Genomic DNA, 24,725 nt, shown 5'->3' with positions numbered 1-24,725 from the left:
AAAACTTCTCTGAATTTTGCAGCTAGCAAATGTGTAGGGGTAAGGAGTACTGATAAAGGAAGGGCCTCGGTTTCAATGGCTGGCCTGTGCTCAGTTAACCAATCTCAGGCACGTCAGTAAAAGCATGGCATTCCAACCGGAACTCGATCAACAAACACATTGACTTGGATCCCATTTACCACTCCTTAAGAAAAAGAACAGAAAATGGCATCACCATAGGAAATGACATCACCAACCAAGGAAACCCAAACATATAGATAGAAAGCAGTGCTTCTTTCGGAGGCTCACTGATGATGTTACCTAGTATGGTGACAAACATCTGAAAATGAACCTTCCAGCTCAGCGAGCAAACCTACATCCAGAACCTCAACCTGAGCTACAAACCTTCTCAAAACTCACTATGAGTCAAAGACATCTGGGGGAATCCCAGATGTTCCCCCAGGCCTTAGCAATAAAAGATTGACAAGACTTTTTTATGTTAATTTATGGGACATGGGCATCACTGGCTCAGCCATCATTTATTACCCACCCTTAGTTGCCTTTGAGAAGGTGACGGTGAGCTGCCTTCTTGAACTGCTGCAGTCCACTTGATTAGCACTACATCAACCAACACCCACTCCCTCTACCACAAAATGCACTGCAGAAATCCTCCCTACAACCTTTACTATACTTGCACCTTCCGAACCTACGATTACTTCCATCAACAGGGACAAGGGCAGCAGGAATATGGGAACATCACCACCTGCAAGTTACTCACCATCCTCACTTGGAAATATATTACCATTCCTTCAGCATCACTGGGTTAAAATCCTGGAATTCCCACCCAAAGGACATTGTGGGGCAAACGTACAGCACATGGATTGCAGCAATTCAAGAGGGCAGTTCACTACCACCTTCTGAAGGAACAACTAGGGACAGGCAATAAAAAGCTGGCCAACCAGCAATGCGCACATCCATAAGTGACTTAAGAAAAAGTCCATGTGCTGTATGTAGACCCATAGTGTCATTAGAACGAGGAGTGACTTGGAGGGGAATTTATAGTGTCCAATCTTCTGAACAGAAGTGGTCGTGGATTTGGAAGCTGCTAGCTGAGGATCTTTGGTGAATTTCTGCACTGAATCTTGATATAACTCACACTGCTGCTACTGAATGTCGGTGGTGGAGGAAGTGGATGTTGGTTTAAACATCAGGTCATAGACAGAGAACACAGGGGGCTAACACCTTCAACATATTGTCTAGCTATCACCATTGTTAACAGCTAACCCGAGAATGTAACTTTTAAAAAAAGGTTTTGTGATTTACACATGAAAGAAGTGAAACTGTCACTGTATTCTTACAGATGAAAGGCTTAACAGGCAATCAATTTTTCAATGTATAATTTCAGTTACATCACACTGCAAATTTTTGCTATAAATTCTGTGTTACAATCGAGCCCTCCACTATCACATGAAGGAGTGTCGCTCCGAAAGCTAGTGTGCTTCCAATTAAACCTGTTGGACTATAACCTGGTATTGTGTGATTTTTAGGCTTTAGGGAGTCACTGATAAGCTGATTGTTATTTCGAGCTGATAAGAGTCTGAGAGGACTGGAAACGTCAGCTGGATTGGTCAGGCAGATATTTGTAATTGGACTGTTGAAATAACAACAAGGGGAAATGATTAGGTTAAAGCTACCTCCATCTGCATTAATGTGAAAGGAGAGTCTAAGCAGTGAAATTATAGAGGGGTTACATGTCACATTGACTGACACCAGTCCTTGAGGCAGGACCAGCAGGTCATTACAAGGCGATTATACTTTCACCTAGGGTGTAATGGTAATGTTGATGCACTTTGACGTTGTAGCACTTTATAAACATTAGCACATGTCAATTTAACTCACATTCAATTAAAATATGATCACTGTCAGCAAGAAGGTATTTGGCTTATAGACTCCAATCTGGATTTGGTATTCCCCAAGGGACATTCCTTAATGACTGCTGAGCTTAATCGTGATCATGATTACCCAACAGATTGTGGAATAATGAACACAATTATTCATCTGTCATCTCTGATCTCGGTCAGATTCTCTCTCTCGTCTCTATACAACTAACGACACAATATGCGTTGCTCCTTTTCCTCATTTCTTCACCCTAATTAGTGACACACTTTAGGACAGAGAACATGCCATCTCCATCGTGCCCAGTTGCTGCATAATGTCAGTACTGAACTACAGAGGGACCTCGATTATCCAAAGGACACAGGCAGAGAATATTTTGTGCGGCTAATCGAATTCCAGATTATCGAATACCAGATAACATGCTTTAGCCAAGCATCGGCACCTTGCAATCTTGCTGAATAATCTGATGTTCAGATAATCGAATGCTGGATAATTGAAATTCCTCTGTACACAGTTGACTCTTGATGTCTTCGATAAACTAGTCAGTTGCCTGGACAAATACAGGTGGGGGATAAATGTTGTACAACTAGTGTATATTTGATGTGGACCCGATTATAGGAAAATGTTCAAGAGTCTCTCCCTCTCCTTCTTCATGCCTCCTTACTGTTGAGCTCACGGCTTCTCTATTTTATAATGTCACAGATCCTCTGGACTACTGCATGCTCATCACATTCCTCAGTCATTCCTATTCCTCCCGCACCCAGCAGGTTTTGCAAACGTCTATTTTCTCAGCTTGCTTCCTCTTTCTGAGCATCTTGCTGAGGTCTGAAACTACGCCAACTGTTTCCTTGAATAAACATATGGCTGTACTTTCCCAAGAGGTGACCAAGTTCCATCCCAGTGTGCAAGAAGTGGAAATTCAAACTGCTAGTTTTTTTTTGGTTTATTCTCAATTATATTTTTCAAACTTGGAAACTTGATTGGGAGAACAGCAAATTTCAGCCATTCGACCGCTCAATTAAGTCACCAACATAAATCTACACTCAATGATGGCTGGGGGGTGTTGCTGCTGGATTACTAGTGCACAGACCCAGAGAATATTTTGAGGACCTGGGTTCAAATCCCACACAGTAGATGGTGGAATTTGAATTCACTTAAAATTTGGAATTACAAGTTTAATATTGACCATGATAGAACCATCGTTAATTTTTGTAAAATTCTGTCAGGCTTAAAGGGGCACTAGCAAGGCCACATTTCTGGGCGAGGTGGTGCCATCGATGGTATCACTTATCTAGTATCTGAGGTTCCGAGGCCAACGTTCTGTTAAAGTCACTGAAGGAAATTCTGTAATTAAAGCCTGTTTAATGCTAATCATTGTCCATTGTCGTAATCTGGTTTACCAATGTCCTTCAGAGAAGCAAACTGCCATCCTTACCTGCTCTGGCCTATGTGACTCCACACCCACAGCAACATCTGAATTAGTCTCTAAAATGGCCTCACCAGCCATTCATACATATCAACCACGAGAAAAGAGTGAAACTGGAAGACCGAACTGGCATCAACTAAGGCAACAGACACCAGAAAAATACAAAACACAGAAAAGTATCCTTCTTTGTTCAGCATGGGAAGGCCAAAATCCAGGAACTCCCTCCCAAATGGCCTATAGGACATAGACTGCAGTGGTTCAAGAAGGGCAACTAGGGACGGGGCAATAAATACAGGCCAGCCAAACAGACCTATTTTTTTCACTTCAGTCACAGGATGTTGACGTCATTGGCCAGGTCAGTATTCATTGCCCATCCCCAATTGCCCAGAGGGCAGTTGAGAGCCAACCACATTACTGCAGGTCTGGAGTCACACGTAGGCCAGACCAGGCAAGGGTGGCAGTTTCCCTCCCTAAAGGGCATTAGTGAACCAGATGGGTTTTCCAACAATCGACAATGGCTTCATGATCATCATTAGACTCCTAACTCCCGATTTTTATTGAATTCAAATTCCACCACGTCAGGACAGGATTCGAACCCAGGTCCCCAGAACATAACCTGCGTCTCTGGATTATTAGTCCAGTGATAATATCATTAGGCATCCCATGAATGAATGATTTACATAAAAACCTCAACTGCATTTACCAGGTTTGCTATAACATATCCCTTAAATTAACAAACAATCTGTTGATTTCTACCTTGGAATTGTGAGGATGTGGAAAGCAGGCAGTGCTTTCTGGTGTAATTCCCAAACAGCCTGGCTCCAAGAGGAAGGTGATATCCCCTCGTTCTCGATCACTCGCAGAGAAATACTCTCTGCTTGTCAATCTGATTGAATCCTTTATTGAGTTTTAAACACCTCGCATTCCTGTTGGACACTCGAGGGAGTCTGAGCCAATTTGTTGCCAGCTGCCCTCAGAATTTTACCTCAGAGCCCTGAGATCATTACGGTTTATCTAGCGCTCTGTACAGGAATCTTTCTGTGAAGTAATTCTTCAACCGCAGTGCAGTGTCGAATCAAGGTCGTCTTCAGACCCTTCACTTTGAGCCCGGCGCATTGCTTGACTTATTGAAAGCTGCCTCGACATGGGTTTGTTTTCAATTAATTGTGAACCTATCGCATTCAGGCTGGAGGCATGCAGACAAAGTGCTGCGCATTTTCAAGAGAGAGAGAGAGAGAGAGAAAGAAAGAAAACTTTGGATGTGATTTATGAGCTTTTAGTAAAAATAAAATGGTGAATTCTAATCCTGTGTGTTTCAGACATGTGGCGATTGCAGCAATCAGCAGACCAAGTACAAAGGCTGCCCTGTTTAAAAAAGCAACAGGGACCAAATTGGCTGAATACCGAGGATCGTGGAAAAATAAATAAATCTCCCAAACAGAGTAGAGTCACTGGAATGAAATCTCTGGTCTCCCGCGGGTCTCGTACAAAACAGTTTTGGGTCATTACCAAGCCAGTCGAACAAGGAAAGATGCGCTGCAAACACAGACTGAGTGTGTGTGTGTGTGTGTGTGTGTGTGTGTGTGTGTGTGTGTGTGTGTGTGTGTGTGTGTGTGTGTGTGTGTGTGTGTGTGTGTGTGTGTGTGTGTGTGTGTGTACGCACGTGCACCAGGGCTGCAGGCTGCCCAACCTCCAGATCAGGATCACTGAGGACTCTGGAAGCTGTGTTTATTACTGCTCCATTTCCCCTCCTAGCTCACCTCCTGACATCGTGGGCTCACAAACATCAACCACATCAACAAGACTGTTGTCACATGTACCGAGAAACAGTTAAAAATCGTATTTTGTGTGGCGTACAGACAGGTCGTACCAAAGTGCAGCATGGTAGGAGAACAGAATGCAGAATACAGTGTTACAGCCGGAGGGAGAGAGATTAACTTGATAACAATGGGGAAGATGGTATTCTTGAATCTGTTTGTACATGTTTACAAATGGTTCTATCTTCTGCCCGATGGAAGAGACTATAACTGGGTTGGGAGGCCTCTTTGATTACGTTGGTTGCTTCCCCGAAGTGCTGGGAAGTACAGGTGGAGTCAATGGATGGAAGGCTGGTTTGTGTGATGGACTGGGCTGTGTTCACAACTCTCTGTAGTTTCTTACTGTCTTGGGAAGAGCAGTTGCCAAACCACACTGTGTTGTATCCAATTGGCACAGGGATAAGAAAATTAGGGAAGTAAACACGTGGCTAAGGGATTGGTGTGGGAAAGAGGGATTCCACTTCATGGGCATTGGCATCAGTTTTGGAACCGGGGGATCTGTACCGTTGGGACGGTCTCCACCTGAACCGATCAGGTGCCAATGTTCTAGCGAAGAGGATAAATAGGGTGGTCAGTAGGACTTTAAACTTCTAAGTTGGGAGGAAGGGAAAGTGAAAGTGAAGGGAGTATGGAGTTAAATGGAAAGATAAGCAGTAGGATAGCATGTGTGCAAGAGGATTTAAACTTGAGGCAGACTGGGAATGCAGCAAAAAGGAAGGATAACTTAGGACATCTCATGACTTCCAATATCTCTAATGATAAGAAAGTTAGTATTAAGGCACTTTACCTGAATGCTCGTAGCATTCGTAACAAAGCAGATGAACTAATGGCACAGATCATTGTGAATGATTATGATGTGGTAGGCATCACAGAGACGTGGTTACAGGGGAGTCAGGACTGACAGTTAAACATCCAAGGGTTTTCAACTTATCGAAAAGACAGGGAAATGGGCAGAGGGGGTGGGGTTGCCTTGTTAGTTAAGAACAAAATTAAATCTATGGCACTGAATGACATAGCGTTGGATGATGTGGAGTCTGTGTGGGTGGAATTGAGGAACCACAAAGGCAAAAAATCCATAGTGGGAGTTATGTACAGACCTCCTCACAGTGATCAGGACCAGGGGCGCAACATGTACCGGAAAATAGAGAAGGCATGTCAGAAAGGCAAGGTCACAGTGATCATGGGAGACTTCAATATACAGGTGGACTGGGTAAATAATGTTGCCAGTGGATTCAAAGAAAGGGAATTCATGGAATGCTTACAGGATGGCTTTTGGAACAGCTTGTCATGGAGCCCACAAGGGAGCAGGCTATTCTGGACCTAGTGCTATGTAATGAACCAGACTTTATGAAAAATCTTAAAGTAAGGGAACACTTAGGAAGCAGCGATCATAATATGGTAGAGTTCAGTCTGCAGTTTGAAAGAGAGAAGGCAAAATCGGATGTAATGGTGTTACAGTTAAATAAAGGTAATTATGAGGGCATGAGAGAGGAACTGATGAAAATGGACTGGAAGCAGAGCCGAGCGGGGAAGACAGTAGAGCAAAAATGGCAGGAGTTTGTGGGTATAATTGAGGACACTGTTCAGAGGTTCATTCCCAAGAAGAGAAAGATTATCCGGGGAGGGATTAGACAGCCATGGCTGACAAAGGAAGTCAGGAAATCTATCAAAGAAAAAGAGAGAGCCTATAAAGTGGCTAAGAGCACTGGGAAATCAGAAGATTGGGAAGGCTACAAAAACAAACAGAGGATAACAAAGAGAGAAATAAGGAGAGGATCAAATATGAAGGTAGGCTAGCCAGTAATATTAGAAATGATAGTAAAAGTTTCTTTCAATACATAAGAAACAAACGACAGACAAAAGTAGACATTGGCCACTTCAAACTGATGCTGGAAGCCTAGTGATGGGAGATAAGGAAATAGCAGGAGAACTTAATAAGTACTTTGCGTCAGTCTTCACAGTAGAAGACATGAGTAATATCCCAACAATTAAAGGGAGTCAGGGGGCTGAGTTGAGTATGGTTGCCATTACAAAAGTGAAAGTGCTAGAAAAGCTAAAAGGTCTTAAAATTGATAAATCTCCTGGCCCCGATGGGCTATATCCTAGAGTTCTGAGGGAGTTGGCTGAGGAAATAGCGGAGGCGTTGAGATCTTTCAAAAATCACTGCAGTCAGGGAAAGTCCCGGATGATTGGAAGATCGCTGTTGTAACTCCCTTGTTCAAGAAAGGATCAAGGCAAAAGATGGAAAATTATAGGCCAATTAGCCTAACCTCGGTTGTTGGTAAAATTCTAGAATCCATCATTAAGGATGAGGTTTCTAAATTCTTGGAAGAGCAGGGTCAGATTAGAACAAGTCAACATGGATTTAGTAAGGGGAGGTCGTGCCTGACAAACCTGTTGGAATTCTTTGGAGAGGTGACAAGTAGGTGAGACCAGGGAAATCCAGTGGATGTGGTCCATCTAGACTTCCAAAAGGCCTTTGATAAGGTGCCACACGGGAGGCTGCTGAGCAAGGTGAGGGCCCATGGTGTTCGAGGTGAGCTACTGGTATGGATTGAGGATTGGCTGTCTGACAGAAGGCAGAGAGTTGGGATAAAAGGTTCTTTTTCGGAATGGCAGCCGGTGACAAGTGGTGTCCCGCAGGGTTCAGTATTGGGGCCGCAGCTGTTCACGTTATATATTAATGATCTGGATGAAGGGACTGGGGGCATTCTAGAGAAGTTTGCCGATGATACAAAGTTAGATGGACAGGCAGGTAGTACTGAGGAAGTGGGGAGGCTGCAGAAGGATCTAGACAGTTTTGGAGAGTGGTCCAGGAAATGGCTGAAGGAATTCAATGTGAGCAAATGCGAGGTCTTGCACTTTGGAAAAAAGAATACAAGCATGGACTACTTTCTAAACGGTGAGAAAATTCATAAAGCCAAAGTACAAAGGGATCTGGGTGTGCTAGTCGAGGATTCTCTAAAGGTAAATACTTAAGGGGGAAGGTGTGCAGCCAGAGGTCGTGGTGCACGTTGGCACCAATGACATAGGTAGGAAGAGGGGTGGGGAGGTCATTCAAGAGCTCAGAGAGTTAGGCTGGAAGCTAAAAGCTAGGACGGACAGAGTCGTCATCTCTGGGTTGTTGCTGGTGCCACGTGACAGTGAGGCAAGGAATAGGGAGAGAGTGCAGTTGAACACGTGGCTGCAAGGATGGTGTAGGAGGGAGGGCTTCAGGTATTTGGACAATTGGACTGCATTCTGGGGAAGGTGGGACCTGTACAAGCAGGACGGGTTGCACCTGAACCAGAAGGGCACCAATATCCTGGGAGGTAGGTTTGCTAGCACTCTTCGGGGGGGGTTTAAACTAATTTGGCAGGGGGATGGGATCCGGACTTGTAGTCCAGCAAGTAGGCTTGCTGTTTGTCAGGATGTCCAAAAATGTAGGGAGGCTGTGAAGAAGGTAGCACTGACAGGGAATACTTGCGGACACAGAGATGGGCTCAAGTGCGTATACTTCAACGCAAGGAGTATCAGAAATAAGGTGGGTGAACTTAAGGCATGGATTGGGACCTGGGACTACGATGTTGTGGCCATCACGGAAACGTGGATAGAAGAGAGATAGGAATGGTTGTTGGAGGTTCCTGGTTACAGATGTTTCAGTAAGATTAGGGAGGGTAGTAAAAAGGAGGGGGGGGGGGGTGGCGTTGCTAATTAGAAATGGTATAACGGCTGCAGAAAGGCAGTTCGACGGGGATCTGCCTTTGGAGGTAGTATGGGCTGAAGTCAGAAATAAGAAAGGTGCAGTCACCTTGTTGGGTGTTTACTATAGGCCCCCTAATAGCAGCAGAGATGTGGAGAAACAGATTGGGAAAGGTGCAGAAGCCACAGGATAGTAGTCATGGGCGATTTCAACTTCCCAAATATTGATTAGAAGCTCTTTAGATCAAGTAGATTGGATGGAGCGGTGTTTATGCAGTGTGTCCAGGAAGCTTTTCGAACTCAGTATGTAGATTGCCCGACCAGAGGGGAGGCCATATTGGATTTGGTACTCGGTAATGAACCGGGACAAGTGATGGGCTTGTTAGTGGGTGAACATTTTGGTGATGGTGACCACAATTCTGTGACTTTCACCTTGGTTATGGAGAGAGATAGGTGCGTGCAACAGGGTAGGTTTTACAAATGGGGGAAGGGTAATTACGATGCTGTAAGACAGGATCTGAGGAGCATAAGTTGGGAGCATAGGCTATCAGGGAAGGATGTCGTGGAAATGTGGAACTTTTTCAAGGAACAGATACGACGTGTCCTTGATATGTATGTACCTGTCAGGCAGGAAAGAAATGGTTGTGTGAGGGAACCTTGGTTGACGAGGGAGGTTGAATGTTTTGGAAAGAGGAAGAAGGAGGCTTACATAAGGTTGAGGAAACAGGGTTCAGACAGAGCAGTGGAGGGATACAGGATAGCCAGAAGGAACCTGAAGAAAGGGATTAGGAGAGCTAAGAGAGGGCATGAAAAATCTTTGGCGGATAGGATCAAGGATTTGTGGGCGGCACGGTGGCACAGTGGTTAGCACTGCTGCCTCACAGCGCCTGAGACCCGGGTTCAATTCCCGCCTCAGGCGACTGACTGTGTGGAGTTTGCACGTTCTCCCCGTGTCTGCGTGGGTTCCCTCCGGGTGCTCCGGTTTCCTCCCACAGTCCAAAAATGTGCAGGTCAGGTGAATTGGCCATGCTAAATTGCCCGTAGTGTTAGGTAAGGGGTAACTGTAGGGGTATGGGTGAGTTGCGCTTCAGCGGGTCGGTGTGGACTTGTTGGGCCGAAGGGCCTGTTTCCACACTGTAATCTAATCTAAAAAAAAATCTGATAACCCAAATGCATTTTATGCGTATGTGAGAAACATGAGAATGACGAGAACGAGGGTAGGTCCGATCAAGGACAGTAGTGGGAGACTGTGTATTGAGTCGGAAGAGATAGGAGAGGACTTGAATGAGTACTTTTCTTCAGTATTTACGAATGAGAGGGACCATATTTTTGAAGAGGAGAGTGTGAAATGGACTGGTAAGCTAGAAGAGATACTTGTTAGGAAGGAAGATGTGTTGGACATTTTGAACAACTTGAGGATAGACAAGTCCCCCGGGCCTGACGGGATATATCCTAGGATTATGTGGGAAGCAAGAGAGGAAATTGCAGTACCGTTGGCAATGATCTTTTCGTCTTCACTGTCAACAGGGGTGGTACCAGGGGACTGGAGAGTGGCGAATGTTGTGCCCCTGTTCAAAAAAGGGAATAGGGATAACCCCGGGAATTACAGGCCAGTTAGTCTTACTTGGTGGTAGGCAAAGTAATGGAAAGGGTACTGAGGGATAGGATTTATGAGTATCTGGAAAGACACTGCTTGATTAGTGACAGCCAGCACGGATTTGTGAAGGGTAGGTCTTGCCTTACAAGTCTTATTGAATTCTTTGAGGAGGTGACCAAGCATGTGGATGAGGGTAGAGCAGTGGATGTAGTACACATGGATTTTAGTAAGGCATTTGATAAGGTTCCCCATGGTAGGCGAATGCGGAAAGTCAGGAGGCATGGGATAGAGGGAAATTTGGCCAATTGGATAGAAAACTGGCTAACCGGTCGAAGTCAGAGACTGGTGGTAGATGGTAAATATTCAGCCTGGAGCCCAGTTACAAGTGGAGTTCCACAGGGATCAGTTCTGGGTCCTCTGCTGTTTGTAATTTTTATTAATGACTTGGAAGAGGGAGTCGAAGGGTGGGTCAGTAAATTTGCAGATGATACGAAGATTGGTGGAGTTGTGGATAGTGAGGAGAGCTGTTGTCGGCTGCAAAGGGACTTAGATATGATGCAGAGCTGGGCTGAGGAGTGGCAGATGGAGTTCAACCCTGCCAAGTGTGAGGTTGTCCATTTTGGAAAGACAAATAAAAATGCGGAATACAGGGTTAACGGTAGGGTTCTTAGTGAGGTGGAGGAACAGAGGGATCTTGGGGGTCTATGTTCATAGATCTTTGAAAGTTGCCACTCAGGTGGATAGAGATTGTAAGAAGGCCTATGGTGTATTAGCGTTCATTAGCAGAGGGATTGAATTCAAGAGTCGTGAAGTGATGTTGCAACTGTACAGGACTTTGGTTAGGCCACATTTGGAGTACTGTGTGCAGTTCTGGTCGCCTCACTTTAGGAAAGATGTGGAAGCTTTGGAGAGGGTGCAGAGAAGATTTACCAGGATGTTGCCTGGAATGGAGAATAGGTCATACGAGGATAGGTTGAGAGTGCTAGGCCTTTCCTCATTGGAACGGAGAAGGATGAGGGGTGACTTGATAGAGGTTTATAAGATGATCAGAGGAATAGATAGAGTAGATAGTCAGAAACTTTTTCCCCGGGTACAACAGAGTGTTACAAGGGGACATAAATTTAAGGTGAAGGGTGGAAGGTATAGGGGAGATGTCAGGGGTGGGTTCTTTACCCAGAGAGTGGTGGGGGCAAGGAATGCGCTGCCTGTGGGAGTGGTAGAGTCAGAATCTTTGGTGATGTTTAAGCGGCAATTGGATAGGTACATGGATGGATGCTTAAGCTAGGACAAATGTTCAGCACAACATCGTGGGCTGAAGGACCTGTTCTGTGCTGTATTGTTCTATGTTCTATGTAAACATGCAGGTTGAGTCCGTGATTAAGAAAGCGAATGCAACGTTGTCATTTATCTCAAGAGGGTTGGAATATAAAAGCACCATTGTGCTACTGAGACTTTATAAAGCTCTGGTTAGGCCCCATTTGGAGTACTGTGTCCAGTTTTGGTCCCCACACCTCAGGAAGGACATACTAGCACTGGAGCGTGTCCAGCGGAGATTCACACGGATGATCCCTGGAATGGTAGGTTTAACATACGAGGAACGGCTGAGAATCCTGGGATTGTATTCATTGGAGTTTAGAAGATTAAGGGGAGATCTAATAGAAACTTACAAGATAATACATGGCTTGGAAAGGGTGGACGCTAGGAAATTGTTTCCGTTAGTTGAGGAGACTAGGACCGGTAGACACAGCTTTAGAGTTAGAGGGGGTAAATTCAGAACAGAAATGCGGAGACGTTTCTTCAGCCAGAGAGTGGTGGGCCTGTGGAATTCATTGCCACAGAGTGCAGTGGAGGCCGGGACGCTAAATGTCTTCAAGGCAGAGATTGATAAATTCTTGATGTCACAAGGTATTAAGGGCTACAGGGAGAATGCGGGTAAGTGGAGTTGAAATGGCCATCAGCCATGATTGAATGACGGCGTGGACTTGATGGGCCGAATGGCCTTACTTCCACTCCTATGTCTTATGGTCTTATGGATAGGTTGCTTGCTATAGTGAATCTAAAGAAATTGGTCCTTTCACAAAGATCCTACCTTTGCTCACCTATCACCATCCCACTTACCTCTCCTCTAGCCCCACCAAACAACTCCGCTCCCCCCCCCACCCCACTCCAACTATTTATCTCTCAGCTCCATTCCCTCTCCCCAGTCTTGAAGAAGGGTGAAGCCTGAAACGTTGACTCTTTTGCTCCTCGGATGCTGCCTGACCTGCTGTGATTTTTCCAGTGCCGCACTCTTGACTCTCCAGCATCTGCATGTCCTCACTTTCTCCTCAGAGTCTTTGTGGACAGGCCAAAATTTCCTCAGCCTTCTGAAGAAGTCGAGACATTAAAACCTCTATCACACGAGATGTTAAAACTGCAGCCCTGAGGTGGACCCATACAATTGTGCAGGCTGTGTTTTCAAAGACAAGGCAGAGACTCTCCATGGCTAGAAACCATAACAAATTCTTATCTACTGCCTGCAAAGTTAAGAATCCCACAACACCAGGTGAGAGTTCAACAGGTTTATTTGGAAGCATTAGCTTTCGGGGTGCTGCTCCTTAACCACCTGATGAAGGAGCGGTGCTCCGAAAGCTAGTGCTTCCGAATAAATCTGTTGGACTAGAAGCTGGTGTTGTGCGTTTTTTAACTTTGTTCACCCCAATCCAACACCGGCACCTTCACATCATGACTACTGCCTGCAGAATCACAGAAGCGGTAGCACAATGCAGATAGGAACGAGAGCGCTCAGGGGCTGGAGAAGATGCCTTGAGCCTGCTCTGACATTCAGTAAGATGGTGACTGATCTATTCACGACGTGAATCCACCTTCTCACCTATCCACAATACTCAGACTCCTTTGCAAGACAACAATCCATCGACATTAGCCTTAAGAACCTTCAATGATCCTGTCTTCACTGCCGTCTGGGTAGAAAGTTCCACAGACCCCGTGAGAAATCTAATTTTCCCTACCTCTGTCTTATTGTTAAAATGTCTGACAGTTCTAGTCTCACTAACCAGTGAGGACATCTTTTAAAGTATCTACCCTGTCAATTCCTCTCTCGCTTCTTCGAGAGAATCAGGGTCTTTATACAAAAATGAGGCCCTACAGCCCCCTGTGTCTGTGCTAGTCAAACGTCCATCTATTCTAATCCTATTTTGAAGAAGTCTTTTCCCTGGGGTGGGGGAGTCCAGAACTAGAGGGTATAGGTTTAGGGGGAGAGGGGAAAGGTATAAAAAGGGACCTAAGGGGCCATGTTTTCATGCAAAGGGTGGTACGTATATGGAATGGGCTGCCAGAGGGTGTGGTGGAGGCTGGTACAATTATAACATTTAAAAGGCATTTGGATGGTTATATGAACAGGAAGGGTTTGGAGGGATAGGGCCAGGTGCTGACAAATGGGATTAGATTGGGTTGGGAAATCTGGTCAGGGAAAAGACTTTGTCTATTTATCCTATCCATGCCCCTCATGATTTTATAAACCTCAAGAAGGTCACCCCTCAGCCTCCAATGCTCTAGGAAAACAGCCCCAGCCTGTTCAGCCTCTCCCGATAGCTCAAATCCTTCAACCCTGGCAACATCCTTGTAGATCTTTTCTGAACCCTTTCAAGATTTACAACATCCTTCCGATAGGAAGGAGACCAGAATTGCACGCAATATTCCAATAGTGGCCTAACCAATGTCCTGTACAGCCGCAACATGATCTCCCAAATCCGGTACTTAATACTCTGACTAATAAAGGAAAGCATACCAATTGCCTTCTTCGACTGCGACTCCACTTTCAAGGAGCTATGAACCTGCACTCTAAGGTCTCTCTATTCAGCAACACACCCCAGGACCTTACCATTAAGTGTATAAGTTCTGCTAAGATTTGCTTTTCCAAAATGCAGCACCTTGCATTTATCTGAATTAAACTCCATCTACCACTCCTCAGCCCATTTACCCATCTGATCAAGATCCCATTGTAATCTGAGGTGACCTTCTTCGTTGTCCACTCCACCTCCAATTTTGGTGTCATCTGCAAACTTGAAGATGTTGTAACTATACCTCCTATGTTCACATCCAAATCATTTATATAAATGACAAAAGTAGAGGACCCAGCAATGATCCTTGTGGCAATCCACTGGTCACAGGCCTCCAGTCTGAAAAACAACCATCCACTGCCACCCTCTGTCTACTACCTTCGAGTCAGTTCTGTATCCAAATGGCTAGTTCTCTCTTTATTCCATGAGATCTAATCGGTCTACCATGGGGAACCTTGTCGAATTCCTTATGTAGTCCATATAAATTTGCCAGCACTTGGCCCATATCCCTCTAAATTCTTCCTATTCATATATCCATCCAGTTGCCTTTAAATTTTGTTATTGTCCCATGCTCCACCACTTTCTCTGGCAGCTCATTCCATACCCGTACCACCCTCTGCGTTAAAATATCGTCGCTCAGGTCCTTTTTATGTCTTTCTCGTCCTCACATTAAACCTTGCCCTCTAGTTTTCGAGTCTCCCACCCTGGGGAAAAGACCTCGGTTATTCACTTATCCATGCCCCTTGTGATTTTTTAAACCTCTACAAGGTCAGCCCTCAACATCAGACAGCCCCAGCCTATTCAGCCCCTCCATATAGCTCAAACTCTCCAACCCTGGCAACATCCTTTTAAATCTTTTCTGAACCTTTTCAAGTATCACAACATCTTTCCTTTCGCAGAACTGCATGCAATATTTTAAAAGTGACCTCACCAATACCCTGTACAGCCGCAAACATGACATCCTAACACCTATAATCAATGTTTCTGACTGATGAAGGTAAGCGTGCCAAATGCTTTTCAAATCCAAATCTACTGCTTGGCAGAAAAACCTCATCCACTTAATGCACAGCAAAGTCCCTCAGACAGGAAATAAGATGATCTTGGTATTGTTGACTAATATAACAATGTTTCTCAAGTATGTATCCAATTATCTTCTATAAATCGCTATTAATATGTGTCTCCATCAGAGATTGTCCGGTGTATTCCAGACTATAATCAGACAATGCAGAGGTTTCCCTCACATTGCCCAAGTCCTTTTGCAATCCCTCCCTTTTCCCAACCACTTGGAAAGAGCTCTCACCTTCTGCTACTGGAGCGATGTCAACCAGCTTCAAGTAAAGGTTAGCGAGGGGGACAGACTGGCTCTGTTGCCGCAGGTTCTGGGAGACAGGCAGCAGAAACGTGATTTCATATTTGTGACTGATCTTCAAGAAACCAACCTGGAATGACAATAGAGAAACAGGAAGAATTTCAAAACAAAATCCAGCCCATTCTGAGACTGACTTCACCCATCAATCCCTTGACTCCTAGGCCCGACACTTCCATGAAGCACAATTTTGTTTTTTTGTTTATTCACAGGATGAGGGTATACTGGCTAGGCCAGCATTTATTGCCCGTCCCTAATTGCCCAAACGGCATTGAAGAGTCAACTACTTTGATATAGGTTTAGAATTACATGTGGGCCAGCTAAGGACAACAGATTTCCTTCCTTTCCTCTTTAGTGAACCAAATTGGTTTATTCAACAGTGATTACACGACTAATATTTAACTAGCTTATTACAGATTTTGTTATCGAATTCAAATTCTGTCATCAGAATTTGATGACCGTGGTGGGATTCAAACTCACATCCCCGCAACATTAAAGAAAAAAAGTGTCACACGTAGACCAGACTAGGTAAGGATGGCAGATTTCTTTCTCTAAAAGACATTAGTAAATGAGATGGGTCTTTCCCCCAACAATCAATTCATGATGATCATTAGACTCTTAATTCCAGATTTTTATTGAATTCAAATTCTACCATCTACCATAGCAGGGTTCAAACCTGGGTTCCTGGAACCTACCTAGGTCCCTGGATTAACAATCCATTGATAATACCATGAGGTCATCACCTCCTCTGTTGCCCCATTAACACTGTAGACGTCACCAGCCTCCTTTCTTTTTTCTCTGATGGAACGACATGACACAGAATAACTATTATTGAGAGCGGCATGGTGGCTCAGTGGTTAGCACTGCTGCCTCACAGCGCCAGGGATGGAGGCTCGATTCCAGCCTTGGGCGACTGTCTGTGGGGAGTTTGCACATTCTCCCTGTGACTGCGTGGGTTTCCTCTGGGTGCTCCGGTTTCCTCCCACAATCCAAAGATGTGCAGGTTAGGTGAATTGACCATGCTAAATTGCCCATAGTGTTAAGTGCATTAGTCAGAGGGAAATGGGTCTGAGCGAGTTACTCTTCGGAGGGTCGGTGTGGACTTGTTGGGCCGAAGGGCCTGTTTGCACACTGTAAGGAATCCAATCTAAAATCTAATCAGTGTGGTGCTGGTAAAGCACAAGCAGCATCTGAGGAGCAGGAAAATTTATGTTGATTTTCCAGCACCACACTCTCGACTTTAATCTCCAGCATCTGCAGTACTCACTTTCGCCTATTGAATAATTATTGTCAGGCCTTTTGCTTTGGAAGTTGGGGAAGAAATCAATAAACACCTTTACCACAAAAAATTACTGCAGATCAACAACTCTCTTGCCCTCAACTGCTTGAGGACCAACTGCAGATTTCCAATTTGAGATTTATAGATATTTGATCATTTTCCATATTGGGGGATATGGAGCCAAGGTGGGTCAATGTGATCTGTCACTCAGTCCAATAATCCCAATGAATGGCAGAAGGTCCCCAAAAAGCTGAATGTGTATACCATTCATTCCAAATGTTTGCAATCAGTGAATTTTACATCTGATTTCCCCTCTTACGCAAAATTTGCTCGTTTTTAGACTGTGCTGTGCAACATCAAAATTTTGGATAGGGACAATGAAAGAAAGTTGTGTATTCACCAATAATCCCAACAGTGTTCATAAAACAGTGGGAGCAGAAGGCCATTCAGCCCATTGAGTTTGTTCTCCCATTAATCCTCAACCCCACTTTCCTCCCTTATCCCATAATTCTGGATTTCCTGACAGATTAAAAATTAGTCTATCACAGCATTGAATATACTCAAAGACTCAGCCTCGACAGCCCTTTGAGGTAAAGAATTCTGCAGATTCACGATCTCCTGAGAGAAAAAAAACCTTCTCGTCGGTCTTAAATGGCTAACCCTTTATTCCGAGATTGTGCCCTCTAGTCTCGGACCCTCCCACAACTCTGAAGCAATTTTAAAAAAAAAGCCTGGATTTTACAGTTAGGAGAGAAGGAAGGAGGTTACTCTGATCTCTGATCAGAGAAAGTTGCCTGCGATGATCTTGTGATCTCTCGGGTATCGTTTGCAAAGGTTAAATCTGGCACCAGGTCAAGAGGATCTCTTGGCATGCAGCAACCGTGATGTCATTTGAGAAGCAGCCAATCCCTTTAAGTATTCACACGGGCTGCAATCCAGCACTTCCCACCCTTCATTTGCAATCTAATTAAAACACAAGTCATTTTGTAAAGTAAAAAGAACAGCTAACATTTAGAAGGGCCTATGAATATGTTTGGGTTTTGTTTTTATTTAATATCAGAATGAAGAAGTTTAAGATTCCAGAAATATAGAATGAGTTTTTTTCAGGGTCAGGATGGATTGTTTTTAGAATAATTATGAAGTCAGTAAGTTGCTTAAATCCCAGTTTACACCTGATGCAACAAGGTGCAACTATTACAGACCGTTTTACAGCAAGACTCAGTGTTAGGCCTGGATATTCTCGGAGATTCCTAGGCTTCCCACTGCTGACCCTCTGAATGCGTCTCCCCTACTTGTACACTGCTTCCACCTCTATTCAATGAGGCAGTTTGAAAGACTGAAAGAAAGACATTCTCCTCTTCTTGGTTTTCAATGGGCAACTCCCTAATTACAAATTCTCTCAAAACTGGAAATATGGTCTCCACACCTACACTGACAAGGCCCCTCAGGGTCCTTTGTTACATTCAAATCATCTCTTACTCGCTTAAACTAGAGCAGATACAATCTGGGCCTCCTTCATAACACAATACACCCATTCCCCATATTAGCCTAACAAAAACAGAAGCTGCTGGAAAAGCTCAGCAGGTCTGGCACCATCTGTGAAGAGAAATCAGAGTGTTAACATTTCAGGTCTGGTGACCCTTCCTCAGAACTCTGTTTCCTGACTTCCAGCTATTACTGGGATGTTACGTGTATTCTCTATAGTGAAGTCTGGTACAAAATACCATCTCCTTATTGTCCCACTGTTAATTCCTCAGAGTCACTTTCTTTAAGACAAACCCTCACTTTAACAGCATTTCACCTGTAACAATAGAAAGTCTTAGGGGTGGCATGGTGGCTCAGTGGTTAGCACTGCTACCTCACAGCACCAGGTTCCCAGGTTTGATTCCAGCCTTGGGCAACTGTGTGGAGTTTGCACATTCTCCCAGAGTCTGTGTGGGTTTCCTCCCACAGTCCAAAGACGTGCAGGTCAGGTGAATTGGCCATGCTGAATTGCCCATAGTGCTAGGTGCATCAGTCAGAGGAAAATGGGTCTGGGTGGGTTACTCTTCGGCGGGTCGGTTTGGACTGGTTGGGCCGAAGGGCCTGTTTCCACACTGTAGGGAATCTAGTAATGTAAAGAATAAGATTATGAGGGGCATGGATAGGGTAAATAAACAAGGTCTTTTCCCTGGGATGGCAGGAGTCCAAAACTTGAGGGTGTAGGTTTAAGCTGAGAGAGGAAAGATATAAAAGGGACCGAAGGGGCAACATTCCCCATGCAGAGGGTGATGTGTGTATGGAATGAGCTGCCAGAGGAAGTGGTGGAGGCTGGTACAAACACAACATTTAAAAGGCAACTGAGTGGGCATATGAATAGGAAGGGTTTAGAGTGACACGGGCCAAATGCTGGCAAATGGGACTAGATTAATTTAGGATATCTGGTTGGCACAGATGAGCTGGTCCAAAGGGTCTGTTTCCGTGTTGTACATCTCTATGACTCTGTTTTCTATATTTCTAACGTGCTTTCTCTAATTTTTTGCTCCTCATTAATCATTCAGGTCATCTTTTCTACTTTTAATATCTTTGAGGAAGAAAATCTGCCAGTTGTGACCTACATGTTACTCCAGAATAATATGACTGACTCTTCAGTTCCCTCTTAAAGGCAATTAAGGATGAACAACGAATGCTGGCCTTGCCAGTGATACCTACATTCTTTGAAAGAGGAAGATAGCTTTGCAGATGGAAGAGTGAATGGGCATGGTTGGATTATTGTCAAGAGCTGGTACAGAGTTGATGGAAGGAACGGTCATCTTCTGTGCTGTAAGGACTGAATGACTCCATGACTTACAGGAAGTCCAAGAATCAGGGGTAGGCCATTCAGGACTGCGATGAGGAAGAATTTCTTCACACAAAGCTGTGATCTGGTGGAATTCTTTCTCACAGGATGCTGTTGGGGCCAGTTCATTAGAAATGTTCAAGAGGAAGCAGGACGTGGCCCTTGCTGCCGAAGGGATCCAGGGGTATGGGGAGAGATTTAGAGTGGATTCCTGAGATTGCATGATTAGCCAAGATCATATTGGATGATGATGCTAGCTCGAAGGGCTAAACTGCCTCCTCCTGCACTTTTTCTCTATGATTCTATAACAACAACATCCCTATAATCGCTCTTCATTCAGAACAGGCACAAAACATTAGCAGGCTGTAAGCATTACACACTCAGTTGAAAACGGTCTAATTTTTTTCATTTTATACCTTCCTCAGGGGGAGAAAACATTGTTTATACGTGTGCGAAAAGCCATTAAAAGCCTTCTAAAATCAAATAACTGGTCAGAGACTAGTACTCATAGAAATCAGCATAACAGGCAATCAACTGGGATAACTGGTTTTGGAAATTGCCATGGGTTTCACTTTATGACAGATTTTAAACAAGCATATTTGTTGCAAATTCACACACTGAAAACCCATAACTGCATGATAGCGATGGTATGGCTCAGCATAGTGCATGGGGATGTGAGTGCATTACCAGAACCAGGTGATATCAGCAGAGAAAAGATCATGACCTGGCGCAGTCTTCAAGTGAAGCTCAACATTAGTCAATAGATGTTATCTACCTGGACTTCTAGAAGGCCTTTGATAAGGTGCCACACAGGAGGCTGAGTAAAATAAGATTAGATTAGATTCCCTACAGTGTGGAAACAGGCCCTTCGGCCCAACAAGTCTACACTGACCCTCCAAAGACTAATCCACCCAGACCCATTTCCCTCGGACTAATGCACCTAACACTATGGGCAATTGAGCATGGCCAATTCACCTGACCTGCACATCTTTGGACTGTGGGAGGAAACCGGAGCACCCAAGGTCCATGGTGTCAGAGGCAAGGTGCGAGCATGGATAGAGGCTTGGCTGTCTGGCAGAAAGCGAGAGTGGGGATAAAAAAGGTCCTTCTCAGGATAGCAGCCGGTGACAAGTGGTGTTCCACAAGGCTGTGTTGGAACCATGATTTTTCACTTTATGTATTAATGATCTAAATGAAGGAACTGGGGGCATTCTGGCTAAGTTTGCGGATGATATAAAGATAGGTAGGGGGCAGGTAGCATTGAGGAGGCGGGGAGGCTGCAGAAGGATTTGGGCAGGTTAGGAGAGTGGACAAAGAAATTACAATGGTATACAACGTGGGAAAATGTGAGGTCAGGCACTCTGGTAGGAAGAATAGAGACATGGACTATTTTCTAAATGGGGAGAAAATTCAGAAATCTGAAATGTAAAGTGATTTGGGAGTTCTAGTCCAGGATTCTCTCAAGGTAAACTGGCAGGTTGGGTCAGGAGTTAGGAAGACAAATACAATGATGGCATTTACTTTGAGAGGACTTGGATGTAAAAGAAGGGATGTACTTCAGAGGCTCTATAAGGCTCTGGTCAGACCACTTTTGGAGTATTGTGCACAGCTTTGGGCCTCCTACCTCAGGATGTACTGGTCTTGGAGTGTGTTCAAGAGGAGGTTCAAGAAAATTGTCCCAGGAATGAAAAACTTAACATATGAGGAACTCTGGGTTTATACTCGATGGATTTTAGAAGAATGAGGGGGGTTCGAACTGAAACATACAGAATGCTGAATGACCTCGACCGAGTGGATGTTAGGAAAATGTTTCAATTGGTAGGGGAGACTAGAACCAGAGGGCGTAGCCTTACAGCAAAGGGAAGATCTTTTAGAACAGAGATAAGAAGAAATTTCTTCAGCCAGAGTGGTGAATCTATGGAATTCATTGCCACAGAAGACTGTGGAGGCCAGCTCATGGAGTATATTTAAGACTGAGATAGATAGGTTCTTGATTGTCAAGAGGATCAAGGGTTACAGGGAGAAAGCGGGAGAATGGGGTTGAGAAACTTATCATCCATGATTGAATGGCAGAGCAGACTCGATAGGCCGAGTGGCCTAATTTCTGCTCCTATGTCATATGCTCTTATGGGCATCACATTCCTAATTTCCTTCAATTCTGAAGAAGAGTCATAGTGGACTCAAACGGTTAGGTGATTTTTTGACTTCAAACTAAAACAAACAAGAAAGGCTCTTAAAAGCTTTTAAAAAGTTAGTGAAACTGGTGTGTGGTGTTCATACTGAAGTTTTATCCATGCAGTGCAAGGTGGGGGAAGGTGATGGTTGTAGCCAGAATTTCATTACGGCATGTGTGTAACGCGTGGTTTGGTGGGCAAAAGGTAGCTGATTCATCTGCACCATTGCAAACAGTGGGTAAAGCCAAAGATCATCAAGTCTTACCACAACTCTGAATGGCTCTTGGATAACTTCTGTTGCAAACAATACCATGAGAAGCCTTTGGACTGCTGGAAGGGTAGGTGGAGCATGAGACTTGCTCTGTACTGTAACATAACTCAAGCCTCAAGAAAGCTAGCTTTTTTTTCCGCCCGCAGTTGCTATTAGCTTTTGCTTTTGACCAGTAACTAAGAGACTTTGTAATGAGAATACTGAGCGCTTTGTGCGTCCTGTGAAAAAAAGTAAAAGAAACTGGAGAAAGAAGATTAACAACAAAGTCCTGGTGCTATTGAAAGGCAGTTCCTAGTTTTTTTTCCCTTCCATCCATAAAACCGATGTTTCTATTGCTTGTCTCTATGTATGAGCAGGGGATTTTTAAAAAAAGGTGATTTAAGATAGAACAGACTTAACGTTGATAGTTTATTTGAAATTAGAATTCATTTATTTGTCCAAATAATAGTTTTATTAGGCATAGGAACTTGGTCAGTGTTTTAGTTCACTTTGCATTAAAATGATCAACTTTAGTTGAAACCCTGGGAGTAGTGGGACTTGAAAATTAGTGGATTTGCCCAGTGGGTGGTAACTGTATTTTGAAATAAAATATTCCAAGACATTACATTGGAGGCTTGATGAATAAAATACCACATAAGAGAGATAACCAAAACTATTTTAAACAAAGCAGGTTTTAAGGGTCTACAAGAAAACAGTGGTTGCAAAGTGGAGAGATTGTGGCAGAGAATTGCAGAGCTTTCGGCCGTTAAAAGCTGAAGGCACAGGCTTCAATCGAGAAGTTCAGATGAAAGGTAATGTAACGTGAACTCTCCACAAATGCTACCTGAGCTTTTACAGCTTTTTATAAAAAAGTGACAGAAACTGGTTTTACTGATACGGCCAGAACTGGAGAAACACTAACATCCTATGGGAAGCCTTAAATCAACCTGTTCAGGGATTACAAAGTTAGAAATCACACAACACCAGGTTATAGCCCAACAGGTTTGATTGGAAGCACACTAGCTTTCGGAGCGACGCTCCTTCATCATCATCATCAGGTAATTTCAGTTACATCACATTGTAAATTTTTGCTATAAATTCTGTGTGTTAGGATTGAGCCCTCCACTATCATCTGATGAAGGAGCGTCGCTCCGAAAGCTAGTGTGCTTCCAATTAAACTTTTTGGACTATAACCTGGTGTTGTGTGATTTTTAACTTTGTACACCCCAGTCCAACACCGACATCGCCAAATCATGTTCAGGGATGGAGGAGGTAGGACTTGAACTGAGACCTCTTGGCTCAGAATCACAGGTAGGGTCACTACCATGGGCACAGGACTAAAATGTAGAATGACTGATGGCATGACACACAACGAGGGCAGGCGGGACTTGAACATAGAACGTCTGGGATAGTCGTAGAGACACTATCACTGTGCAAATTTTACAAGTGAGGTATTACCAGATTGGTAACCGAGGTAGGTCAGATAGCAAAAGAGTGAGGAGTGACAGGGACTAGGTTTGGGAGAGGACAATGTAGGTTTGAGACCTCCCTTTTTTGTCCCTGGTTTTGGGGGAAATCATGTGATGGCGTTGCATGGGGAAGCCCAGTAAAACCATGAGCTTCATTACATAGAATCCGTACAGTGTGGAAACAGGCCAGGCAGCCCAACAAGTCCACACAGCTCCCCCAAAGAGGATCCCAACCCCTTATCCCATTCCTGAAACCCTGCATTTCCCACACTTAACCCATACATCCCTGAACACTACGGATAATGCAGCATGGCCTATCCACCTGACCTGCACATTTTTGGACTGTGAGAGGAAACCCGAGCACCCAGAGGGAATCCACGCAGACACTGGGAGAATGTGCAAACTACACACAGACAGTCACCTGAGGCTGGAATCGAACCAGGGTCCCTGGTGCTGTGAGGCAGTAGTGCTAACCACTGAGCCACTGTGCCACCCTCCATTCTTCAACCTTTAATCCTGTTCCCTGCCAGTCATGTCATAGCTGAACACTCCATCTATATTGTATACTATACATGAAAGAAACTGCTCTGAAATTGTGTTTAATTTTTGTCCATTTCTTCAATTTGATTTTTCCTTTATCATTCTGAATACCAGATTGCCGCAACATCACTTTGATTATACCATCAGATATCAGCATGTGAAGCACACAGCAGAAACATGACCTGCACAGAAATGGCAATTGATTCGTTTCAGCATTAAAAAACAAATACTCCCTGAACACAGGCAAAGATAGTGTGGATTGCCAGCAGCTTCCGCAGCGCCGAGGGGTCCTAGTGCCAACTTGTGGCTGCTGAAGTGGCCAAGTCCACTTTGGGTTTCTGGTGGTGTCTACACCCAGTACAGATTCATGGCGGCAGTGGGGGCGGAAGAGAGTTTGGACCCAGTACAGGACCCAGCAGCAGCTGTATCAATGTGGTGGCTCAAGGCGGTGACGGGTTTGGGCTGGTGCAGTGCCCGGTAACAACCAGTAGGATCTGCATTGGCGAGATCCAGTGAGGACTCAACGGTGAGGGAGTCGGTGGAGGTGAGTTGGCACTGAAGAATAGGTGGCTCTCATTACCATGGCGACGGGGT

General features: G+C 44.4%; 1 protein-coding gene across 1 annotated transcript in view; it reads right to left on the bottom strand.

Moving 5' to 3' along the window:
- Positions 1 to 24,725, bottom strand: part of adisspb (adipose secreted signaling protein b) — a 148,450-nt gene that overhangs the window by 61,328 nt on the left and 62,397 nt on the right. The window contains exon 3 of the mRNA XM_087991706.1: positions 15,536 to 15,674. Coding sequence (XP_087847832.1) covers positions 15,536 to 15,674 — 139 coding nt within the window. The remainder of the gene's footprint in view (positions 1 to 15,535; positions 15,675 to 24,725) is intronic.

Source organism: Chiloscyllium plagiosum, unplaced genomic scaffold (assembly GCF_037043375.1).
Source record: "Chiloscyllium plagiosum isolate Xiang-an unplaced genomic scaffold, Cpla_swu_hap1 HiC_scaffold_1, whole genome shotgun sequence".
In the NCBI taxonomy this organism is placed as follows: domain Eukaryota; kingdom Metazoa; phylum Chordata; class Chondrichthyes; order Orectolobiformes; family Hemiscylliidae; genus Chiloscyllium; species Chiloscyllium plagiosum.
This window is presented reverse-complemented; position numbering and strand designations above follow the sequence as displayed.